We start from the raw sequence: 25,819 nt of genomic DNA on the forward strand, positions 1-25,819 counted from the left end.
ATACTGATGAATTTTTGCAGTAGATTTGGAAATAAACTAGAGGAGGACTTGGAAGAGAGATGTCAAAGTCAAATGTCCTATTAACCGTAACTTGTATTTTTCAAGAGGCTCAAAAATGAAGTATGATTTTAACCATAAACTACACATGGAAAATTTGAGTTAGACTCGTCTAGAGAAAAACATTTTAAAGACTTGTGTTGTGCCAGTTGTTCTGGTAGCTGTGCAGTGAGGAAGTTTTTGTGTTTAAATTTACAACCTGTTCAAAGTCATGGAAAGTATTGATTCAAGAACAAATACTTAGTAATCTGAACTATAAATCAAATAATAGACAGGGAACAGGGGGAAGCCACTTTTTGCATAAATTCCAGTCTCAGTAGAGCTCTGTAGATTCTTAACTAAACTTAATGTTGTGGCTCTTTTCTCCCTCCAGAATACAGTCAAACTTTGTATTTATTCAGTATTTCTGTGTTCTGATAAATAAGTAAGCCTTGACATGCTGTTAAAAGAAATATGAGTTTCAAATATATTGGACTAGAATTTCTGCATAATATCTGCATTATATAGCAAATCTTCAAGAATATTGGTTGAAAGTTGATTTTGCTGGAGCATCTATAAAAAATACCTGTAGAAACAAAAAAACTCACTGGAATCTGGATTTTGCTATTTTCTCTTTAAAACACTGTAATTTGTATTGCTGTTTTCTTAAATATGTTACTAAAGTTTGTATTTCCTCAGAAAATTAGTTACGTAATTTTAATTACGGGGATCAGCATCTGAAGATATTGATAATAATTGTAACTTGGAGGAGGAGGAGGGGAAATACATATCAGACTCATGAGTTTTAATATATTGCTGCTTATTGACAGAACTGATAGTTTACCCATCCAATAGTTAGTAGGTGTTCCTCAGAGATTAATTTATGGGCAGTTTTTCTGTCAAGGACATGAAGATATGAAGAAAAGTATCAAAGCAAATTACCAGAGGGGATGAGAAGAGCTTGCTTATTATTGTAAATAAGGGCTGGAGAGGATTAGGATTGTTGTCTAAATATAAAGCAGATAAACATAATTTGAACTGTAAGTTAGTTTTAGCATGGGAACAAGTTGATCCAAACTGCCCTACTGTTTGAGATGGAGCTTGATAAGCTTATTGAAGGATTTAATTAGCACGGTGTTTGCAACAATAGTAAGTTGAATATGGTATCCCAGTGGGGAGAATTGCATCCAGCTTTTTATACCAAAATGAGACTTTTGTATGTCTTGTTTAACGAGTCACCCTAATGCACAACTTGATATCTAAGAATTGTTTTGCCAAATGCTGAATTTTCTTCTTTTGGTTTCTGAATTGCTCTTTTCTTTCTTTCCTTCTCAAGGGCTTGGATTATTTTAGATCAATACAGAAAAAAGTCAAAGCTTTTCCGTACTAAAGTTCTGTTGGCTCCACTGGGGGATGATTTCCGCTATGCTGAGAGCTCAGAATGGGATCAGCAGTACCAAAATTATCAAAAGCTGTTTGATTACATGAATTCTCGTCCTGAGTGGCATGTTAAGGTAAACACAGGACATTTTCTGGTTGGTGGAGAAAACAGTATTTCCCAGTATTCTGAGATTCTTCATGGGAAAAAAAAATAGTAGTTGGGTTTGGGTTTTTTTTCAACTATGATGTTTTAACAGCAGATTAATTTGCCTTTTTAGATTACATTTTTTATCTTTAGTACCTTCTCTGCCCCCAAAACAAAACCTTTTCTATTAGTAATATCTGCTTGAAAACTAGAAATAATTCCCAAACTACATTAATTTGGAGAAGAGCTATTAGGTTTGATTGTTTTCTTAGTACTCTTTGTTTTTTTCACAGGCTTCAGACATTGTTATCTAAGGGTATCAGGCTTTGTTACTTAAAACTGTTGTATTTTCTTTTTAGAAGTTCAAGTGAATTTTGCTGCTTTATTTGGGTCCTCTTGGTTTTATGGCCCAAAGCAAACAAACAAAAAAAATCCTAAGAGACGCCATTTCTGGCTCATGTTTTTGAATACAATAAAATCTGAGACTGACCTGGCTACAGAAGGACTGAGTATACTAACACAATTATCAGATGAGATATCACCTTAAATCATTAATTATGTTTGAGTGTTAGTACACACATTCATATGTTTTAATGTGTAAGCTGATTGGTCTGGAGACTCCTTATTCTATAGATGTACTCAGACAGCCTTTCTTCATCTTTCAGCATGGCAATAAGAAATAGGAGACCACAACCTTGGGAGTTTTTGAATATCATGTTAGAGTGCACTATTGCTGCTTTCACATTTAGGCTTTTTAAACCCAGGTCTGGTATCATTAATCTGGTTTTTGCGTGCATCTGTTTTCCCTCATCTTTTCTGAGACCTCCCCTGATTCTTCTAACTGTATGTTCGAGTGGTGCCTGAAGTACGTTAGTTCTTTCTGTTGATTTCTGGACTTTTGTTCTGCATATGAAAGATGATTTCTTGGGATTATACCTTATCTGAAATCTGGATTTTGCATGTTACCCATGGGATGTGGGTGACATGATGTATGTGAATGACTACTGTGTCTTAGTGGAGGGAGATAGACTTGGACTATACTCTTCAAATTTTTTAAATCTAAAGCCCATCTTTTAAAACTAAAACTTGCTGCTGTTGCTAGCTTTACTCCTGTCGAAGATGGATATACTGTGCAGGTAGTCACTCTTTGGATACTAACAGCAACATGCTTTCTGTAGTTCCTACTAATCTGGGCTGGGTAATTTTGTCTCTGGGCAAAAACTGAAGGCTCTAGCTGTGAAGTCATTCTTTTAAAGACCACTCCTCTCCTGATATGTCGTGGGGTAACTGTCGTGGGGTCTTGGTCCATGGGGGAAGAAAGACACACGACACGTAAAGGCAGTGAGACAAAGAGATGTCTGCCTGCTCAGCGCAGCAGGCAGCCTTTGTTGAGCTTGCTAACTTCTACTTTCCCACACACAACATAAACATATTTTCACAAAGACATCCAGGAGTTCAAGCACCTGCGCATTATCAAACAGTCTTAACCTTGTACTCCCTGCAACCCAAGGCCGTGTCCATGGAAACCATCTAACCAGCTCCACTGCTCCCATGGAACACGGCCTAACTTTTGCACTACCTCAAACTTCAATTGTGGGGCTACAACTTCACCCCACACTGATACATCTGAAAGTTTCTTGTTATACAGGTTCTGCTCAGCCCATTGTCAAGGACTCTAGCAGTCTACTTCATTAGCCTTGGTGTGCCCATGTGGATGAATGTCTTGGGAATCACATTAGCCCTTGTGACCCTCATAAAAGTACCCAACCCTTTTTCTGGTCCTTAATATCCAGACAAAAAGATATGACATCCCCTAGGTCTGCCACTTCATACCTAGGGTACTTTAATCAGCTGGAGTACTGTTAGTATTGGAATATTTCTCCTTTTCATTTTATTCAATTAGTTAGGGTTTTTTTATCTCTCTAGTTTTTTGGGGGGGTTTTGTGAGTTTTGTTGTCTTCTTTTTTCTGTCTTGTGTGTTGTCTGTGGGTTGGGTTTTTTATGTTTGCATGTTTTTGTTTGTTTACTTGTTTTGTTCTAAACTGATGTAATTTATCCTTGAAAATATGAGTTTAAATGGAGAACTTTCACACTCTTCTTCACTTTCCCTAGTGGAATGTAACTCCACAGGCAAGTAACAGATCATACTCAGCTTCGTAAGAACTGAGATTATATAGAAGAAGAGTTCACATTTCTTCCTTAAGTGCTGAGATATGTAGGATATTACTGCTTACACAAGGGACTGCCTACTCTGCCTTTCTGATCTTACGAGAGATTTACTGTTTTCAACAGCTCTTTAAGGTGTTTATCTAGTCGATATGTCTGTTAGCATTGAGATTCTCCTGCCAGCAGCTATTCTATAGTTCTAAAAGTATGTGGTACACTACTGTGAAAGATACCTATTTTGATCTTAAGGAGTTCAATCTCCCATTCTGAGATCTCCTTTACATCTATTTTACGTAAATTAGGTTGAGTCTTTTTGTATGCCAGTAGAGGAATCTGCCAGCTTATTTCACTGTTTCCATTCACCTGACTTTGATGCTTCCTCTGGTGAGGTTTTATTCCTCTGATGTAATGCAGCCAATAGAAGTGAGATCACCTGTGTCTGACTTGATGCATTGATTTTGTTTCTCATTTTCTTCTGAATTCTACTTGTGGATGCCTATGATAGTGATGGAAGTGTCATAGAAGTGCCTGTTAAGGCAAGGTTTACTAATGATGGGATTTCTGGGCCAGTATTTATCTTTCTCTGCTTTACTGCCATTTAAAGTGGCAAGTTCTCATGTTGTACCCACCTAACAGATAGTTGGATGTGCTGAATGATTTTGAAGTAAAGCTGTTTGGTTTTTTACATGATGAGAAAGTATGTCTTTATTGTCACAGTGATGATCCTTATATTCCAAGTCACTTTTAAAAGATTTTTCCCGAAAGCTTGGTTTTGGTGTTGTAAATTGTAGCATGCTAAATTTTATGCTTGTTAAAAAAATAATAATAGGAAAAAAAAGTGACTTGATACAAATTTGAGGTATTATCATTATAGTTTGTTATGAGGATACTTCCAGTAACGTGATCTTCTGTGCTGTTCCAACTTTTATTAATTGATTTTTTTCACTTTCATTCAAAATCCAGTTTGCCATCTATGCCTTCTATAGCACCATCTTGCAATACTAGCAACACTGACATCAATCCCTTTCCCTTTTTTTTTGGTGTTTTTTTTTCTTTTGTTCTCCTCAAACTTGAGGGTACCATCTTTTGACCTGCCCTGCTATTACATTGTCTGAGTATTTTAAAAAATGAGCCAAAGACAGTGAATTTTTTTTGCATTCTCACATGTTACATCTCTAAACACCATTTGTTTTTACATAGTTTAAAAAAAACCAAACCAAACCAAACCAGCTTCTGAAAACAAATGCTAATTTTTTTGATTGACACTCATCTTGGGTTAAGCAAGATCTGGAGCATAAGAGAGTTAATTTTAAAAACACGGGATTAGAACAACTATACTCTTATTGCATTACCTTAAGTCCAGACAACTACTTAGGTAATATTGAGTATTAGAGACTTACTTCAAAGACAAGAAAGAATGCTTCACTTATTTCTTGACAGTTAGCTGGTATTTTAGATACTTCTTTATCCATAAAAAAAAATAAATTCCTATTTCGTGAATCACAGAATGGTTTTGGTTGGTGGTGACCTTTAAAGGTCATCTAGTCCAACTGCCCTGCAATGAGTAGGGTATCTTCAATTATGCCAGATTTCTCAGAGTTGCATCCAATCCAACCTTGAATGTTTCCAGGGTGGGGCATCTGTAACCTCTCTGGGCACCTTGAGTGTCTTTATATCTAGTCTGAATCTATCCTCTTCTAGTTTAAAACCAGTGCCTCTTGTCCTAGCACAAAAGACCCTACTAAAAAGCCTGCACCTATCTTTCTTAAAAACCCCCTTAATGTACTGAAAGGCTGAATTAAGGTCTCACCAGAGCCTTGTCCTCTCCAGGCTGAATAATCCAAACTCTCTCAGCTTTTCCTCATAGGGAATTATTTCTGTGACTCTTTCTGGACCTGCTTCGACGAGCCCATCTCTTTCATGTACTGCGTTGAAATGCTTTTGGAAGAGCTATCCAGCTTGTCTGAATAGTGTGCAGGGGAACTTTAAAGATCTTTAGGGTAGGATTTCTGCTATAATTCTGCAGAAAGAGTGGCATATTTCTGAAATGTATATAAAACCAGGCATATGCATTCTCTTTGTATTTCTAAATAAAGAAAATGGAACCTTGTTACAGTAATTTTAATTTTCATTCAGGCCCAGTTTGGAACTTTATCAGATTACTTTGAAGCTCTGCGTAAAGAAAGCAATTTGGGTGAAAAGAGCAGCAATTCATTTTTTCCTGTTTTAAGTGGAGACTTCTTCACCTATGCAGACAGAGATCATCATTACTGGAGTGGATACTTTACATCACGACCCTTCTATAAACGCCTGGATAGAGTTATGGAATCCTACATACGGTAAATGCTGCTGTCCAGTACATTTGTAACATACTTCTTGACACACAGGAGAGATGAATTTGTGAGTACTTGTCGTGGTTTAACCCCAGCCAGCAACCAAACCCCAGCAGCCACTCTCTCACTCTCCCACCAGCGGGACTGGATAGAGAATTGGAAGGGTAAAAGCTGGAAAACTCATAGGTTGAGATACAGACAGTTTAATAGGTAAAGCAAAAGCCTCCCAGAGAAGCAAAGCAAAACAAGGAATTAATTCGCTGCTTCCTCTGTTAGGGCAGGTGTTCAGCCATGTCCAGGAGAGCAGGGCTCCATCATGTGTAAAAGTGACTTGGGAAGACAAACACCATCACTCTATATGTCCTCCACTTCCTCCTCCCCACTTTATATACTGAGCATGGTGCCATATGGTCTGGAATATCCCTCTGGTCTTTTGGGATCACCTGTCCCAGCCGTGTCTCTTCCCAAATTCTCATGCCAGCATGGCAGTATGAGAAGCAGATAAGGCCTTGGCTCTGTGTAAGTCCTGCTAAACAATAACAAAAATATCTCTGTATTATCAACCCTGTGTTCAGCACAAATTCAAAACACAGCCCACACACCAGGCACTGGGAAGAAAATTAACTCTGCCCCAGGCAAAACCAGCACCATACTCTAAATCTGTTGGACGGATGGAGAAATGATTTTGAAATGCATTGTTTAAGTTTACTTAGAGTAAGGATAGCCTAAATGGACCCCAAATGCAGGTCTTGGTACAAAGATTTTTTGGTATATCTGTTTTATTAATAATTTCACAGAAATGCAATGGTATTTTTTCCTTCCAAACAAATAAGTTGTTCTAAAATACTACTGAAGTGATCAGCAAGTCCTGATTCCAACCTTGTGATTAATTTTTCCATAGTATTTTTTGGCTATTTTGAATATATGTATATATTTGTGGGGAAATGAACCATGAACAGGTTCGTGTGTGTATTCTTCACCAAGAAAAAATGCTTTTGAGTTCCAGCAATGTCAGAATTAAGTAGTATTTCACTGCTACTTAATAGCCAGAAAATAGTGTTCAGCCTCAGGGCCTAATATGATAACTACCCATTTAAGCAACAAAAGAGTTGTTTTTTTAGGTTTTTCCTGTTTTTAAACAGTTTCAGGTTTATGTATTAAAGAAGTACATGTAAGCTTAAGTAATTTGTAATGGAGATTGACATCATTGCTGATGTGAGATATAATTGATTTTTTAATCTTAAATGAGAGATGGATAAAGTAGTTTAAAGGGTGATAAAGTCAGTGACCAAACGTTTGTTTAAAGTAATGGAAAGATAGGAAGAACAACAACATAGTTGGGAACAAGTTAGAAACACATTCTGTGTTTTTATTCTTTACTGATCTAAGCAGGGGAAAATTACAGTGATTCTGCAGAAAAACTGATTGTTAAAGTAATTCAGAAGCAGGACAAATGCTACAGTGATACTTCTAACTGTACAGATGGTAGAAAATACTACGTATTAGAGTTCAGGAACTCTTGGAAAATTATTTATTTAGGTTACATGTAAACTGGGCCTAAAGGTAATGTAGTGTAGGCTTTGAGCAACTAGTGATGCAGATTTTGGTCTATTTGCAGTGTCCTATCAGAAAGAGATAGTGAAAAATTACAGCAAAGTGGAAAACTTGTGGAAACTATTTTAGGTAGTCTGTAGTAGTTTGAAATAGAGGTGAGAAAATCTAGGCCTAATATAGCTTTTATGGAAAGGTATTCCAGAGATGCTTACCTCTAAGTTGAAGTGTTTGGTAATACAGTGTCATATTTCTAACTGTCTGCCATCTTTGACCATTGTAATGTTTAGAATAATATTGAGACCTGAAAGGAAAATTCTGCATCTGAGAGTCTTCCTTATTAATAGAAAGTAAAATTGAATCCATGCGGGTGGTGGAGAGGGAAATCTTACCTGCATTTTGATTTCTTTACAACTACAGTTAGGTCAGGGCTTAGGGGCTAACTCAGATATTTTTTAAAAAAGGTAAAATGCTTTCAGTTAGGGTCTATTTGCTGGATAAATGTACATCTGATGCCTTTTTTTTTTCAACTAAAATATTTTCATTTTCCTTTCAAGTTAAACTGCAATAGAACAAAGTAGGAGGGATGCATAGATGTAGGAATTTACACTAAGCAACATTTAAATTACCGTGATTAAACTTAAGTGTGCTAGTAATTTAAAAAAAGGAATTATAGCTTTCTATCACCTTGATTTTGTGTGTAGTGTCTGAGCAATTACCTAACCTGTAAGACCAAAATCTCATCCTATTCCTCAAATATTGACAATATGGAAATGGATTAGGGTGTTACATGTACAGTGCACATTTCAGTTTAGTTGGGTATGTGCTAGTTGCAGTTTTTACGTAATTGTGACCTATGTGTTGCATAAAGACAAAGAGACTAAACTGAATCCAAAGGTATTTTTTATGTTAACTATTACTATCAATACATAGTCTGAAAAATAGTTGAGTATGTTTGTTAAATTTGTTGTTGTACGTAGTTTAAAATTGTACACATGCACTCACTGGCAGCTTGGGTAAATGTAAAAGTTAACATATTTCCCTTTTTTATTTTTTATTTTATTTACATGCTTAGAAGTTACCATTTCAAAAAATATGTTACTTTTCTTTGCTTGCTTTTTATAACATTAACTTGTATCGTATTTGTTTTTTCAAATGCTTGAGAAACCTTAATTAATCTTAAATAAATTTTGAAAAGGAATCTGACACATATCAGATGTACAAAAATAGGACTGCAACATTTGAAGAAAAGAAGATAGGAAAAAAGTTAACAGACGTTTTCCTAGAATTTCTGCAGCCATTTTTGTTAGTCAAATTTTCATAATGACTGGAAATTATGGGGATATTTTTTGTAAAATAAATTTAGATTCTCATAAAGCAAGTGAGAATTTAGTGGTAATATTTTGGTGCTAGGCTTTTGCATCAGATGTAGAAGAGAAGGGCTCTGAATTCTATGCAGTCTAAGGGTTTTTGAATCCAGTGCTATCACCATTCAGGTGAATGTATAGTGAGCAGGTGCCTGAAGTGCTTAAGTACTTAGAATAATTTAGTTTACTTAAAGTGCAAATGGCAGAATAGATATTAGGTACTCTACAGATTAATATATTTATTTAAGACAATTTAATTGGTTAACAAGTTGCTTTTTAAATGGAACTTGTATGTTTTCTCTAAGGCAGACTATCCATACTGTGATATTTTAAGGCCAAATCTTTATACCTCACACATTTGTGACAATGGTATGTTAGTTTGTACTGTCATATTTTTGTTTTAAAGCTCTGTTTTCCATTACAGAAGCCTTGCAGGAAGCTACTGTATGAAGCTAGAAACAGGCTAAAATGTGCAAGATCAAGATTTAAAGAGCTCTTGGAACTGTGCATGAGGAAAGACATGAAACATCAGTTTATTCTTTGGGTAAAATGTGTGTTGCTTTTTACTTTTTAAGACTATATAAATACTTGATTATTCTCTGCAATTCCAGGGCAGCTGAAATTCTCTACTCCTTGGCTTTGGTACAGTCCAGTAAATCTGAGAAGATGAGTGTGTTTCCTTCAATGAATAACTATAAATTACTGGCAGAAGCCAGGAGGAACCTTGGACTCTTTCAGCATCATGATGCTATTACAGGAACAGCCAAAGATTGGGTAGTTGTGGATTATGGCACTAGGTAATTTATTATAAATATATAAACTTGAATCTTAATATCCGTTTGCTTTTTTGGAACAGAACTTTATTTCAGAGATACAGATTTGATATAGTAACATACTCAGTACTGAGAGTGTAGTGGTGCTCTGCATGAGAAGTGGATCTGATTCCCCATGTTCTTCATTTATTTTAATTCTCTAAGTAAAAATTCGATATCCAAATTTTTTGAGGTTTCCTGAGAAGCTAGGTAGATACAATACTGAGATTTCTTTAATAACAGCTGTTATTTTTTGCAGTAACTGTTATATAGGAGATTATTTTTGTCTTTCTTAAACAATGATCCAGAGATAAGCTAATTTCAGCATATATTCCTTGGAAAATCCCACATCCTCTAACTTACCTTCCTTCAATATGGGAAATTTTTTTGATGTTGACAATTTTCTACTTAACGTATATCTGGTTTTGTTTGCTGTTGTTGTAGCTAGTGGGTAGTTGCTTTCTCAGTACTGACAAATTATTCTGTTAACTGCTTCATAGAATTTTTTGAAGAAGATTGTATGATATATGGGTTTCTGTGTATGTACATGCTTTATGTATGGGTTTGTTCAGAAAATTGTTACATATTGGAATGTTAATAACTAGGAAATTTGATTGATTGAGGTAGATGATGGTAGTTTATAGTACAGCATGTTCATTAATTAAATCATTGTTTTAAATAAATCTGAAATACTCCTTCTTATTTTAATCTATTTCGTGACAAGTGCTTTTAAATTTCATAAATTTTTAATCTTTCGAAGCATAGGTGTAATCAAAGTGCCATCATGCACAATGAACTTGGTTATGAGACAGTAAAATAAAGGCTTTTTTCACTTTACAAATAAAATTGGCCAGCCCTCTGTATTTAAGAATTAGTAAGCATTGTGTGAATTGAAGCAATGGAAAACATAGTAAAACTTTAAATTTTGTGTTTCTGATTGTTTTTTAAATCCTATATAAATGCAATCTTGACTTTGTGACCAGCATCTCAGGCTTGTCTTCAGTACAGAAACTGGAAATCAAACATAATCACAAACTTTCATAAGATTAGCATTTTGAAAAAGTACTTGAAAAAGTATTCTAAGGGTATACTTTTTATAGTATAACAGCCATTAGATCTACTTCACTTTCACTATGCAAGGCAGGAATGTACTGAAATTCAGAATATTTCTGCTTTTTTTAGTCTAATCATCCGTTGCAACTAGCTGTTCTTATTTCATGCTATATTGATATTAAAAATTACATTGGCTTTTCTGAAACTCATATTGTTGAGTTCTCTAATATTTTTAAATTTTGATGTTACCACATTGAATAAAAGCAACTCAAAACTAATTAAGACTTTAAATGTTTTAACAGGCTTTTTCATTCAATAATGAACTTGAAGAAAGTGATAATTGACTCTGCTCATATTCTCATCCTAAAGGATAAAAGTGCTTATAGTTATCATGCATCAACCCCATTCCTGAAGATGGTGAGCTGTCTTTCTTGATTTTTTCCGAAAATTAGAAGTGATCTCTGTCTTTTCAATACAGTTTGAGTGACCTGGAAAAGTCAGAACTAAATTTGCAGCTAATCCCTTCTCAAAAATCTTCTTCTTATCAGTGTTCGTATTAATTGAAGGTATTAGAAAGCAAAAAGCAAACATTTCAGCAGTTATTGCTGAAAAAAAGCCCATACATCTAAAGCAAAGGGTCTTAGTTTGTTCCACTTTGTGAATTAGATAGTAAAACCAGTTCTAATTTTCTTGTGGTCATAAATTTGTTGGTGACTTAGGAGATATGCATATGTCAGCGAATATATAATGGTAGTCAGTCCTGTAATTTGACTTGTAACTTAAAAAATATGGGAAGAAGAAAATTTCCATCCCAAACAGAAGTCTAAGCTGAATTTGCAAAACAAAACCTTTTTTTTTTTTCCCCTTAGCTGAAATTATTTGAAATAGGGAAACAGGAATGTTCAATGAAATGGATGATAAAGTCAGCAATGTTTCCCCATGTCTCATTTTGAGACCTGTTTTACAGTGAAGAACACCTTGACAAAACATGTACTTGAATAACTCTTCCAGTCATATGTATATATAAAAAAATTGCTAAAATAGTTCTTTATACTTTTTATGAGTTTTATACAAATATATATGCATATATATGCATGCTGCATGTGTGTGCTATTCGGGTGTGTGCCAGAAATACATGATTTTTCTCCTGTTTGGAAAGGCTACCAAAATAAATGTGCACCTTCAGAAAGTAAAAATATTTTGAAGTCATTCATGGAATGAAGTTTTTACTTCTGCTCTGAAATATATTGGAGGATGTCATGATGTTACATTTTACTAAACATTCTTTGTTCCCGTTCTTTATGAGTCTGGATTAATACCACTGCATTGTAGAAGTACTAGTTGCTGTTTAAATTGTATATTGCCTAGGAGCATACTAAGTCAAACCTATCATTACCACTGTGAAAGCAGAAATTAAAATAAAATTCTTATTTCAACGAATTTATTATATATATAAAATAGAAAAAATAAGGAGATTACAGAAGTAGATTACGATTTATCTGTATGACAAACAGTATCTGCAACATATCATAAGTCTAATATCTCCGCAGGACATCAGATATCACAACTAAAGCTTTTTAATGTGGGATTTGTTGACTTCTAACGGGAGAACTTCAGTATATTTACAAGAGCCCTTGCGAACCTTGAGCAAGTAGAAAGTTCAAAGGCACTTGTTTTACAATACAGAATCATGGTATTTGGTGGCCGATGGAAGATGACATCAAGAATTGCTCACAGATGGGCATTCAGAATGAATGTGAAGAGAGCTGAGAAAGACAAATGATGAAGTCTGAGATTGAAAATGGATGTTGTTTTTGAGGGGTGAAGAAGGGAAAAAAACATAGTCAGAGGAACAGAGCGCAGGACTGTAGCAGCAGCATTCCAGCAGGTAGTAGGTACAACCAGGAGAAAGTTTCCCTTCTTGAAGCCCAGAAAAAAGGAAGTTGTAAATAAGATATGATGAAAGGACTCCAGAATGACACTACTTGCACTTTTCCTACTATTCTTAATTGTTAGTTACATGCAAAAGCATGTCACAGTTTTCTTAGTTGATGACTTAATACTTTTTACTTCATGTATTAAGTTTTACAGACTCTACATTAGTAAAAAAACTAGATCGTTTGGAAGGCAATACACTGAAAAAGAGATTCCAGAACGACCCAACCAATAGGATGAGATCTAAACTGTACAAGTAAAGCTGTGCAACTATTGCACCATTCCTGTACATTAGTCTTATTTCTTTAAGTGCAGAAAGAAAATTTTCATGTAAGTGACAGTAGTTGGATTTGAGAAACATTATTTTGAGGATGTTTTGAGAAACTGAGAACTTTGCACTTCAATTTCAAAGTCTATAGTGGTCAGCATTGTATGAACTAAAAGGAATGCGTTGTTCATCAACAGCTTGGCTGTTCTCTTGCTTAGACTAATGCAACAGTGTCAGCAATGTCTTGTCTCTACCTTTTCTCGGTGGAAATGAGCCCTGGGTCATGTTGCATTTAAAAAAAGAGAGAAGCCAGTGAACAGTAAGATGTGAGTATTGTGAAATAATTCTTCACATAGTTTATATCACATAAAAATCTTACCATACCCCAAATTATGTTTTTTTTTTTAAATTTTTCTCTAGGTGTACAATGTAGGGCAACAACAAGAGCTGACAGAAGACTAGACAATGAATCCTGGTGATAAATACACAGCAGTGTGGTGTTTCAGGGTCAATTTATAGCAAGAGAAAGTTAATAAAAATATATGATAAGTATTTGCAAAATTTGAAAGAAGTTGGTGATTATGAAGTCTTGTATGCAAAAATGAAAACAACGGGTAAAAATTTGATACTGGCATCTAATAAGGCATTTAATGAAAACATGTTTCTCAATGAATTGGCCAAATTGAGCTTCTTTCTTTTGTCAATCTGAAATACTTATTTTATGAAGTGTAGGGTTTGTCATCCTGAGTAATGTGCTAAAATAGGCTTTGGTTAATGGTATTGTTAACATGGTTTTCTCCTTCACAAAATTCATAAAGTAGAGAAAGTTCCTGTATTATCCATTTAAGTGTATTCAAAAGCAAATTCAAAGATGTTCTCTTGTAGGATGATGTTCAGGCCTCCCAAGATTCTTTGCCACACAAGACAGTTATGAAGCTGACATTGCAACCAAGGTAAATAATTTACATATTACTTAGTGTTTGAGGTTCTTTTAGCAATGTATGTATTTTCATTACCTAGTAAGTAGCTTTTTATACCATTTCCTTTTTTTTTCCTTCAATTTTCACTCAAAATAGAGCTAGAAATTAAAAAAAAAATAGTCTGGGATATTATGCTAGTACTATTATGTCTAATTGAAAGAGGACACAGCATGTTAAAATATAGGCATTTCTCACATACCACATCTGAAGCAAGTATTCTGTTTCTGTGTGATTTTAGAACATTGTAATACTAAATAAATTATGCTTGAGAGAAGCAGTAGAGAATTCTAATTAAACAGAACTCCAACTTTCCATTGTATTAAGAAGGCTTACTTTTTAATATATGTAGTTGTAGACTATTCAGTTGAAACTGACATTCAGTTGTTCCCATGAACACTCAGTATCCTACCTGAAATAACTTACACATCCATTAAAAGTTGCCTAATCCTAATGAAGTGAATAAGACCTATGGGTATGAGAGCTGCTGTGTGTAAATCAAGTAATACATGGTTTTTGCTCATAGAATGGAAGATTTAAGATTAATTTAAAAAGCAGTGAATGCTATTTTTGCTGATGTTGATATTTAATTTCTCTAGTTCTAGCAAGTGGCAAGCTAATAAAACTTGCCTAATTCATGAAGGTGTCTGACTATTCAGCAGACTAACTGCTACTGTTAAAAAGTTCTGATTAAGTCTTTGAAAAGTGAGTGAAGTTTGGTCCTTATTAGCCTTTGGGCAAAGCTGTCTTCAGTCCTCTGACACTAAATGTACATAATGTGTTTTAATATAAGCTTTTCTCTAGAGCATACTATTTTTTAAGTAGGACTTTTACTCTATTATTGGAGTGCTAGATAGATGCTAATAGATTGTCTTAATGTTATCCAAAATGGCCAAGGACTCAGGTGTTTAGATGTTTATTTAACTAAAATATTTCAGCATTTTCAAAATTATCCCCTCATGTTTCTTCACTGTAAGAGGATTGTATATATAGTATATAAACATTTGTCTCGAGGAAAGTTATAATTTAGACTTTCTTTGCTCTTTGAGGATAGCTTTATTGCTTTTACTCTCCTTGCCTAGGTTAGCTGTTGAAATATTCCCTGTGCCCCTTTCACCCCCTGATATGCCTTTTGTTGGCATCCACTGTTCCATTTATTTCTCTGCATAATATGCTGAGTAAGTTTTTCCCTTTTTGGTGTTTATTCATTTCAAGCACTTGCTTTTTCTTTTTTTTTTTTTAAACTCTTAGTTGTGCATTAAATAGATATTCATGACATTAAAATTAATATTACTCTAGCAACCTTTTGCTGTTGTTCTATAAACTGGTCCTAACTTACTGAGAAGATAACAGTGATAGAAAATTGCTAATTGTACCTTGTCTGGTAATGTGAAGGTACCATATAGTCTTATGAGACGTGGTTGATGTTCCAAGGACTGTGCAGTCAGAAATATGGGAGATAGAATAAAGAGATTAAATAAGTGAGGGAGAAGGGGCAGAGAAATGTTGTAAGAGAATAATGATATTGCCAACTGAAACCCTGTTTCTTTTTGTAGTGATTTCCATTTTGGAAACACTTTGAAAATAATGCTTAAGTGTACACTCCTTCATGCTTTCTTTGTTTTTGAAATTTTCATTTGAATATGTTGTTTGTTAAACTGTTTCCGCTTATAAAAATGAGCTTAGTCTTTTTAGGCTTCTAACTTTATCTGTGGTTGTAGTCTGAATCTCCACTAACATTGTTACCATTGGGAAAAGTGGTATGTAAGCTGACACAGTAACATTTGGCTAAATCTAATGTGTGATTATTATGACTGCGCATCTGAGTTTTTTAGTAGCATTTTGTGTGAAATGTTAATTTCAGTAGAAACATAAAATCAACTCAATAAATCTATAATTAAGGATTATGGCGCTTAAACTTCAGAGTCTGAGGCTTGTAAGAGAGAAACTGATTTTTCATTTAAAGTTTTGAAGCATCAGCAGATTGAAAGTACTGATTTTCATCAAGACTTTATTATTTGCTTATCTTCTGTTCATAGTAGTCTTTATTGTTCATGTCTCTATAATCGAATCTCTAGATTTCTGTCTGTGTGTTCTAATATATCATTATATGGGATAGAAATTAAGTCAGTGTAACTGTCAAGATGTTACTTTTTTTTAATTGGCTATATAGCTTTTGGTACTTTTGCATTTCCATCTCAAGACTTCTGAAAATAGCTGTATTGTAAATTGGTTATTCTTATAAAAGTTTGGTTCGTATCGCCTATAATTTTAGAGGAACACTACTGATGGGAAGCTCATAAGATAATGGCTTTTTAAAATCTGATTAATTACTCAATCTTTTTTTTTCTTCTTGTTTTACTGGTTGCAAATATAACCTGCTTTTTTCTGAGAAAGTAGTTGGTAGTATATTTTTGTGTCTTTCATCAAACCTTCCTTTTTGATGTTTTTTATTTAAGTGTTCTCTTCACTGCTCGTGAAAGTTGTAGTCAGTAGTGAAAACTGATCTGACAGGCTGTACAGGAGACCTAGTAAAACTTGATTACATGGAAAAAAAGAAAACAAGAAAAGATCTATCTTTCAGTATTTATTGTTCTAGTGTTAGGTATCTCCATATTGTTGTGTAGCTGAGAAGTATCTTTCAAACTATTTCTAAGTAGGTGCCATTTGTAATATATTTGGTATTGTTTCTGCCCTCACCTGGGCATCTCTTCTCTGTAGTGCTGTGTTGTCTTATTTTTATGAATCCATAGTTTTATTTAAAAATTAATGTGTTAATTTCAATTAAATAGGTATGCAGAGTATTTAAATCTTACTGTGACTCTGTCAACTTAGAACAACTAAGTGGTCTTCTGATATGGCTTTTGTATACTGAAACTATGGAGTCTTTAGTTGCACTACATCCCTTTCAACTGCTAAATGAAGTTGCATGCTTTTTAAAAAATTGTTACTTCTATCTGAAAAACGAAGCTTTCCATGTCTAACTAGATCTGGAACTACTTCTGTCTTGTTTTGAAATTTGAAATTACTGCACGTCTTGGAGAAAAAGCCCATGAGTGTGCTGATAAATTGGTTGCTGGTTCATACTTCTGTGAGTGCCCAGTCCTTTAATATAATTATAGTTTTTTAGGAGTAGTCTGCCAGAGGTCATACTTCCCAAATGGCAAAAGACTTGCACTCACTGGACTTGGCAGGGTGGGGTGTGTTTGAATGTCTTCTTGTCCTGTTTGGGCTGTCAGTAGCAGATGAAGGGTATGTTGACAGTGTGAATGGGAGGATTTTTTAGCTTTTCTTTTTAGTTCTATCTACATTGTTTCCGGGAGGCAGCATTGCAAGGGAGTGTGATACACACCCAAATGACTGAATTGACTGTTTGGACCAGCTTGGATTTTCTAGTAGTATCATTTGACACAACATGGTGAACCTGGGAGTGAAAAGACCTAACAATAGCAATCATGCTTTTTTTTTTTTTCCTCCCCGTTTTCTTTTAACTTTTGAACCTTTATGTACCTGGCTGGGAAGTTTCAGTACTGAGCTCCTCTATGCTCTACAAGCATGGTGTAAGGCATCCTAGCCAAACTGAAGATACTGTGATATTGAAAGAGTTCTAAAAATCATTGATTCAGGATTATTTTTAGTGCTAAACCAACAATTCTAATAATTTTCCCACAAATAACTTCTGTCAGCTAATCTTAGAGGAATATTATGATATATCTTTCTATTCAGGCTACTTTAATAGCTTAGCAGACACAATTTCCACCAGTTGAAATATTTAGGTTACCTAGGGGGTTGTTTATGAGGAGGATACGCTGTAATCAATTATTTCTTCAAAGATCTATTAAAGCACCAAACAGTTTATTGATATCCACCCTATAAAAGAAAGTTTCTTGTTTTCAGATAGAGGATACAAAATCAGCTGGGCTATTTTCCTTACTTCAGTATCTATGAGCAGGTTTTGGCATAAGATTGTAGTTAATAAAGTTTTGGCATAAGTTGTTTTTAACCTCTTAGGTCCAAAATTTGTGATCTTTTTTTGAGAAAGAGGTAAATCAGGATTTTCTAAGATTTTTCAAGTTGCTTATCTTTTCAAAAATTCACTTGGCAGAGGTGGGGTACCCACTGCTTTCTCAACACAGCACTATAATGTAGAAATTAAAGCTGTTTATTAAGTTTAATGTGTGATAAAGAATAATGCACAAAAATTCTTGGCAGAGCACTGTGTATGTGCTGTATTTGGTTGGATGATGACAGCAAGAATAACTTTTCTGAGAAGGAAACTTTGTTGGTGTGATGTGCCATAACTGTGTCTTTCTGAGTTTAGGAAGTGACTGGATTGGGGTAATACTCTCATTTGGCAACTTTAAGTTTGGTGGGGGGGTTTTTTTTTGGTTTTCTGGTTTTTTGACCTGTGTTGCCCTTGTTAGTACAATCAATCTAAACTTAAGTTACAAGGAGAGGACCCTCCAACAGCATTTGGCGTTTTAATAAGGTACATTTTAGTTACCTTTTATGCTTGCATGATTTCTGAGACATATGTATTCCCAGCTATATTCTGAAACAGCTGAAAAAAAAAAAAGAGTTGAATTGTCAGTGAGGGAAAAAAAAAGTTTAGAGAAAACAAGAAAGAATATAGTAACATTTAGGATGAGTTCAGAAGTATTTGTGGCAACTTGTACGTTTTTAATATGCACACTTGTTCCCTAGAGGGAAAAATAAGCCAACAAATGAACCCTAGCCTAACAAATATTTCTAGTTTTTTATTGGATAAAATAGGGATAGCAATATGCACAAAAACCTTATGATGTTTTTGTTGAAGTGAAATGTCTGTATTCGTATTTTTGAGGAAGATGGACAGGATGAATAGTCATTCAGTCAAGCCTTAACACTTTCTGATTCTGTTGTGCTTAATTAAGCACTTGTATTAAACACACATTTAATACAAGTGTTCAAGAAGTTAAGAAATTAGAAAACACTTGGAAAATTATATGTGAAGAGCCTTCACTTTTAGTTTCCAATTTTCTGGCTGCTTAGATTAAATACAGCCTAATGATTTTTTTAAAATTACTTTAAAGTGTTACTCTTGGTGTTCAGCTGCCTGGTCAATTTTCTAGATTTCAGGTGACCTGTTACTGCCATGAGCATGTTCTGTTTGTAGTGAACTCAAGGTCATTTTGACTGAATCCGAAGAGCATTTAAAAAGCATTCTCCTTGATTTTTGTTAAGGAAGAGCTGTTGCAAAGGCTATGAAATGCTTGGCTGACACAGGATAATCCAGATCTGACTCTAGAAACATCAGTTAATGTGAACTTGAAGTAAATATTTCTGTAAAAACCATTCTGGTAAAAGTGGTGACTTCAAAATGAAAACCAAAACCATGATACATGATAGATTCATTCTGTTTTATAGGTGGAAGTTAGCTGTGCAGCTGTCTTTATGACCAAAACTGGCACACTCTCCATTGACAGTGTCTAATGGGACAGGAAGTGAGGGGTATGGAAGAGTTCACAGCACGCTGATCTCTTTATTTCCACTCTTTTTCTGTAAGGTCACAACAGTTTTTTCAGAGGTTTCCTTATGTACTGGGCAAGTTTTCTACTTTTTGTGTTAACTATACTACATGCAGGCTTGTCTCAGAACTGACTCCAGGCACTGGTATTTGACATCTCTCTAAAAGTTTATCTGTGAACCCTAAAAACAAAACAACAAATAAGCTAGGAGATGAATGCCTGTTTTGATGTGAGGGATAGCTCTTTAAAACTGAACTGTGGTACATTTTTTGAGTTATATAAATTTTCATTAAGTAAAAGAAAAAAGTAGCTTTAATTTGCAATTAATTGTACTCCGAAGTTTTTTTGTGGAATGAATTTTTGAATGTTATGCTTCTAAATTCAAGTTATTCTGAAGATTGTTACATTTCAAACTTTTAATCATTACTTCTTCAGTGGATAAAAATTCTTATAAATCAAACTTTTTTCAGTTTTTGGTCTGTCTTATTGTTGATGAACTAATGACAGTCTATTCTAAATATTTTTGTTTACAGACTGTCTTTGCCATTGCAAAATTAAACCATTAAATAAGTTCATAGTTTGTAGGATTTGTAGAATCTTTGAAGTTCTTCAAAACTGCACAACTTTTTGATTTTCATTTCAGTGCACAGAATATCAGCATTTTTTGTTGAGGTTTGCAGTACCAGTGCAGATGAAGGTGTTTGATGCTTCAGTTACTATAAAAATTAGAACAGTAAAATGAAATACAACAATTAGGTCTTACAAGAAATTTCTGGTTTCCTCTGAGAACACTGTAATGAAACTGTCATATGAAACACAGAAGAAATAGATAAACTATACATACTTTAGGGGAAGGAAAAAACCCCATTTTCAGAAAACAAAGTGATCATTATGAAGGAATATGCTAGTGAATGATTGAATAGAACTGAAAGATCTGCATTATATGCTTGTACTTGTTGAAGCAGTTTTGGAAGTAGAATATACACATTTTCTGTATATTAGTACATTTGTGTATTATTTTTTTTTCCAGACACTGGCCCCTTCAGCCTTTTTACTGGAGTTACTTTGAGGCAATATTGCAGTTAGTCCAAGACACTCAAGGCACAGACTGAAGTGATACGGAATACTTAAAAGTCTTTCTGCTCTTCTGAACCAGATTTTTTTTCCCTTCTAAATGCAGATTTATAAAGCCTGCACTACAAGAGGAACAAGGAAAGGATTTTAGTGAAGGTACTTCCTGATCCTGAGAAAGTCAGGGGGCTTCAAGCCCATCTTGGACCTCAGAACACCTCACAACTTTGTGGTAAAAGACAAATTTAAAATAGTGCCTTTGGGCTTAATCCTTTTATCCTTAATTAGAGAGTAGTTACGTGCTCCAGATTAGGATATGTATGCCACTACAATCCATCTAAATCATAGGAAGTATATGTATCTGGCATATGTAATAGGTACATAACGTTTAAAAGTCTTGTCTTAGGTTGATGTTGATATTTTTGTGTTCTCTAAAGTTGTAGTTCTTGCTGTGCTGTTGTCTATGTTCATTGTGAATGCTGTTTTCTTGAGGGTGTTCCATGGTTTGTTGTTGAGAAAGATACACAAGGTTCCTGTTTCCTGTGAGAGTGGAGGGATGGATTATGTGTTTATCGTCTTCCTAATTCTGTGCCTTTTGCATGAGCAATGGATATTATAAAGATTTATCTGTAGAGTTATGAAAAGAATGCATGTGTGTGAGTTCTCTCCCCTTCATTAATGAGTCTAAAATTCAGCTTTGGGTTTGTCACTAGGAAGGGTAATCCTGGAGTGATTCTGAAATGTCAAACTAAGATAATGGAACTTTTTTTAAGCACAGGATCATGGCTTTATTTATTTGTATCTTAATCCAAACTGTCAGCCACAACTGCTTTTAGAAAGAATATTTAATTTTACCATAGCTCTATTTCTAAACGACATGCTTAACTTGCTCTTCAAATACTGTTATAATCATAGCATTATTTTACATTGTGTTAGTCTCTACTGAATTCTTGTGAATTTACTTATTTATTAATAGTATCTCTTTTTTATTTCTTGATGTCACCAGTTGGATATTGAAATGAAAAGCTGATCTGTGGATAATAGATTCTGTTTCCACTGTTTTCTACCTTATGAAAGCAGCACAAATTTATATTGTGTGCCTGTAGTTTCAGGTTGAGATTACCTTCCTATTAATTCTTCTGCATGATATTTTTCATAAACTACAAAAGATGTCTTATTAGGAAGATGAAAAGGATTTTAGTATTCTTCGTATTTGATAATATTTGATTATATGTATCCAAGATTAATATTCTACTCTATAATGAACATTTTAATTGGATTACAATTTGCTCCTTAGATGTAAATTGATTTTTTTTTTCTTGCTACATCTGTGACAGTATTGGTGAATGAAAGAACTTATCTGAATGTGATGCAGAGGAATATATTAGCATTATTTATTTTATCCAGTTAGGTAAGCTGATAAATCTCTTTAAACTTTATCCAGTTAATGAAAAGCCCCTTGGGAAGCTATTGGAATCTTCTTTTGGGGATAACCTGCTTTACTCTAGATAGAGACTAAATAGAGAACTCTTAGCTTAATTTGATTTTTATTAAACCACACATACTCCCATTCCCCCAAATTTCGTGTTTACATCTGACACTATATCTGAGAGTGTAGCTCTTTACTCATAAGTTTTCTCTCACAAAAGACTTCTTTATTTGATAAAATGTCTTGGATTGTATAGTTATGAATCGTAATGTTTTCAGTATCTTCTGTATCTCAACAGCTAGTTGCCTAGCTATTTTTTAAATTTTCATTGATAAATGTTGGATATCACGTATTATTCAAATTATATAATTTGGTATCTGAGTAGGGGGGATTTTTTTGTGCAAAGTGAGGCCAAATACAAGCAAGGAATTCTTTAGGTCAGATAATAAAGTCACAAGTTGTTTCCTTTTTTGTCAGTCATGCTAATACAGTAGATCGTAAATAGATTATACATTTGAAGTCATACTGGGAACAAACACTCTATATAGGATTAGTATTTAAAACTATCTTAGTAAACTGGAGACATTATTTCGTAGTCAGAGAATGAAATGAAGCAGACAAGTGGAAGAATAATGTGTTGACTAATCAAATAGACAGTAGTGATGCAGAAGAAGACTAGGCATTACAGAAGTTCAGACTGAGAGTGTTACTTGTATGGTATCAAAAGCAATTTTGCTTTTGGGTGATTGAAATGGAAATATTCTGTGTAAAATACAGCTGAAATAGTGTGCTTAACTCAAGAGTGATGAAGAGTGAAAAAAATATAGTATCTAGTTTTTGAAAACATACTTTGAGAGATGAGACTTGAAAGGTTAACAGGAAATGAGTACTAATTCAAAGAAAGCAACCAAAGAGATGTTGAAAAAGCATAATCTGTTTAGTTTGAAAAGACTGATAATGAAGAAGATAAATACGTACAGGTTTGTTACAAAGAGTCGTATTATACTTGCAGTGGAAAAAAGGAAGACATACTTGGAGAAAATGTTGTTTAAAGTAACTAAAAATATAATTGTATATTAGCAAAACTGGTTCTTGAGCTGCAAAACATTATCATCGGTTTTGGATGTTTTCAAGAATAGTGATTGCAGCATTTGTCAGAGTTTATCCTACTTAATTCTCATTTTGGTTGAGGTCAAGCTACAGCAACCTTCTAGTCCAGTGGGTTTTTTGTTAATATCTAGATTTTAACTCCTGTCTTCAATTTAGTCTTGAGAGTCATAGCAAAATAGGATATTTTGTAGTACCTAGCATGACCTAAGATTATAGAATAGTCTATTTGGTACGCAGACTTCTGACCAAGTGGAATAAAAGAGAAAAGTAGACTGGTTTAAGGCAGGCAAGACCTTCCTGTGATCTGAAATGTTGCCTGATGTTTATATGAAAACTCGTTGCTCTAATAAGATAACATCTCTGCTTCGAGTTGCTGTCCCTAATGCACAAGCACAGCAATTTATACTCCGTTTGTCATACAGGCCAATGGAATTTCCTGTTTAGGATAAAAAGATTTTTTCCTCTTTTTTTTTTCCATTTTTCCAAATGGAGTACTATTATAGAGTAATGCTTGTGGGGTTTTGTGGAGGGGTTTCTTGTTTGTGGGTTTTATTTTCACTACTGTGGAAGGTAGATTTCTGATGATGTGAGGATTATGGAGTAGTGTAATAACTGTGTAGATTAAGAGAAACAGATCAATTCTCTATAGGAATGCAAAGGGTCAAGAAATTTCCTAATACTGGAAAATCCTTCATTTTCCCTTTGCCTCTCCACACCCCTCCATCTCCCTGTCTCCCAGAAGTTCTTTTTCTGTAAAGTAGTTGGTATGGCTTGACATGGAAGTGTATTTTCCTTTTTGGAAAAAAAAACCACAAAAACTTCTGATGCAGAATTATTCCATCTAATGGGTATAACCAATTTTGTTCCCTTTCAGAATAAGAACTAGGAAGAAAATAATTTCTGTGCTATTGGAAAAGTATCCATGTGTATCTCGTCAAAAATACATTAAATAATTCCTCAGGAGATTGTGGGCTTTTTATGGCAAAATTAACTGACAAATTGATTTAGATGCTTTTTGTTTCCTTCTTTTTCATAGGGTTTGCCTCTATTAAAAGAAGGTTGTGGGCCAGATGTCACTGATAATAGTTCAAGGTACACAGAGAAATAGAGTTCAGTGTTTTGAATAGCATAATAAAAAATAATAAAAAATACATTATAGGAAAAGTATAATTTGGATGAAATCATGAGAACTTTTTTGCATTTCAGAAATAAATATTCATGTTACAGAGAGGGAAATATAGATTGTTTAAATACTGACAGAGCTGAATTTTCTTTAAAACAAGCGATAATCAGACTTGAATATGTTTGGAAAGTGGATTGGTCACATGATTTTCATGCATGAGGTTTTGAATGACTTTGTCCAAAACTTCCTCTGTTACATAACTTTCTTACTAATTGGATTTGGAATAGGAATCAGAAGTGTCTTGAAATGCTGTAAAACATATCGTTTCTGAAGCTTAATTTAGTAACTTGACAGAAGAGTTTTAGGAAAAAAAGCATTAATCTGTGTCCAGAAGAGTGCCACAATCACGAGCCTGCACAGTTGGCTTTTGATGAGTCTTCTTCCTAAAAGAATATTAAGAACAGAATATGGATTGAGATGTTGGAAAATATCTGATTTCTGTGTAATGAAAAAGTCAATATGAACAGATAATATCCTGAACCCCTTATTAAAAAAAAATCATTAAAGTTGTATATATGACATTTATTTTCAGAAAAATTGTTTTATAGGCTTTGTCCATCTTTAGTAGTTCATAGCAGAAAGGTACACAGAATGAGCGAGTGGGCCTGTACTTAAAAAGTCATGTTAATCATGCTTTTGACTGAGGAGGCCTTGAGTCTTATGTGAGGAACCATAAGTGCTTTGAACAGAGATAGGTAGCTTGGCATAACTTTTTTTTTTTTACCTAGTATTTTGAGTATATTGGGAAAATATTCAGAGTTTTCCAGAATTGTTATGGTTAGGTTTTATTCAAAGTTTTTCCCCATGGACCTCTAAAGCAAGGAGAGAGCTTTTTAAATAACAGGAGAGGAATTTTTGTGGTCAAGTTATTTTTAGTTTTATTCTGTATTAAATAAATGAGGAAAATAAGTATGTACATGTTGTCTTGGGCTTCAGTGCAAGAATCATGAAAGTCTTTTCTTCAGGGGAGGTTGTACATATTTGCAATGCATACATAAATATCTGGTTTAAGTAGGTGGTTGTTCTTTTCATTCCATATACCTCCATCCCCAAAGACATGGACCACCCGGGGCTTGTGTGTGTCAATTCATAGCATTTTTTTAGAATTCTGTATTTCTTGGACTTTCTTGGGTTTTTTTTTAAGCTTCAAAACATACATCAGAAGTCACATAATGCAGATTTTTTAATGGTATTTTTGGAAGCTATCATGACAAGCAGTGCTTTATGCAGTTTAAATACTGAGCCCTAGTTTCGTTCCACCTTATACACATCATTGTTTGGTAATTAAATGTTACTACTTATTAACTCTTCTCGCATCTTTCAAAGTAGTTTTTCTTGCAATTTTAAGATACGAAACAGTTTTGATTTTCTCTTTATCATCCTAGTGAGATGATTTTTTTTTAGAGAATCTCAGGTTTTTTTAGAGTTCTAAAGTCTTAGTCTATCAAAGTCCATCTACTGCCAAGATCTCGGAATACATTTTTAGCTGAATTCTG

At 34.2% G+C, this 25,819-nt stretch overlaps 1 protein-coding gene across 1 annotated transcript in view; it reads left to right on the forward strand.

The window, feature by feature from the left end:
- Nucleotides 1-25,819, forward strand: part of MAN2A1 (mannosidase alpha class 2A member 1) — a 113,959-nt gene that overhangs the window by 38,411 nt on the left and 49,729 nt on the right. The window contains exons 8-12 of the mRNA XM_027671156.1: nucleotides 1,373-1,550; nucleotides 5,864-6,066; nucleotides 9,590-9,775; nucleotides 11,146-11,260; nucleotides 13,932-13,999. Of these exons, the coding sequence (XP_027526957.1) occupies nucleotides 1,373-1,550; nucleotides 5,864-6,066; nucleotides 9,590-9,775; nucleotides 11,146-11,260; nucleotides 13,932-13,999 (750 nt within the window). The remainder of the gene's footprint in view (nucleotides 1-1,372; nucleotides 1,551-5,863; nucleotides 6,067-9,589; nucleotides 9,776-11,145; nucleotides 11,261-13,931; nucleotides 14,000-25,819) is intronic.

The sequence above is a fragment of the Neopelma chrysocephalum genome, unplaced genomic scaffold (assembly GCF_003984885.1).
Source record: "Neopelma chrysocephalum unplaced genomic scaffold, ASM398488v2 Primary Assembly neopelma1_97034, whole genome shotgun sequence".
Lineage (NCBI taxonomy): Eukaryota > Metazoa > Chordata > Aves > Passeriformes > Pipridae > Neopelma > Neopelma chrysocephalum.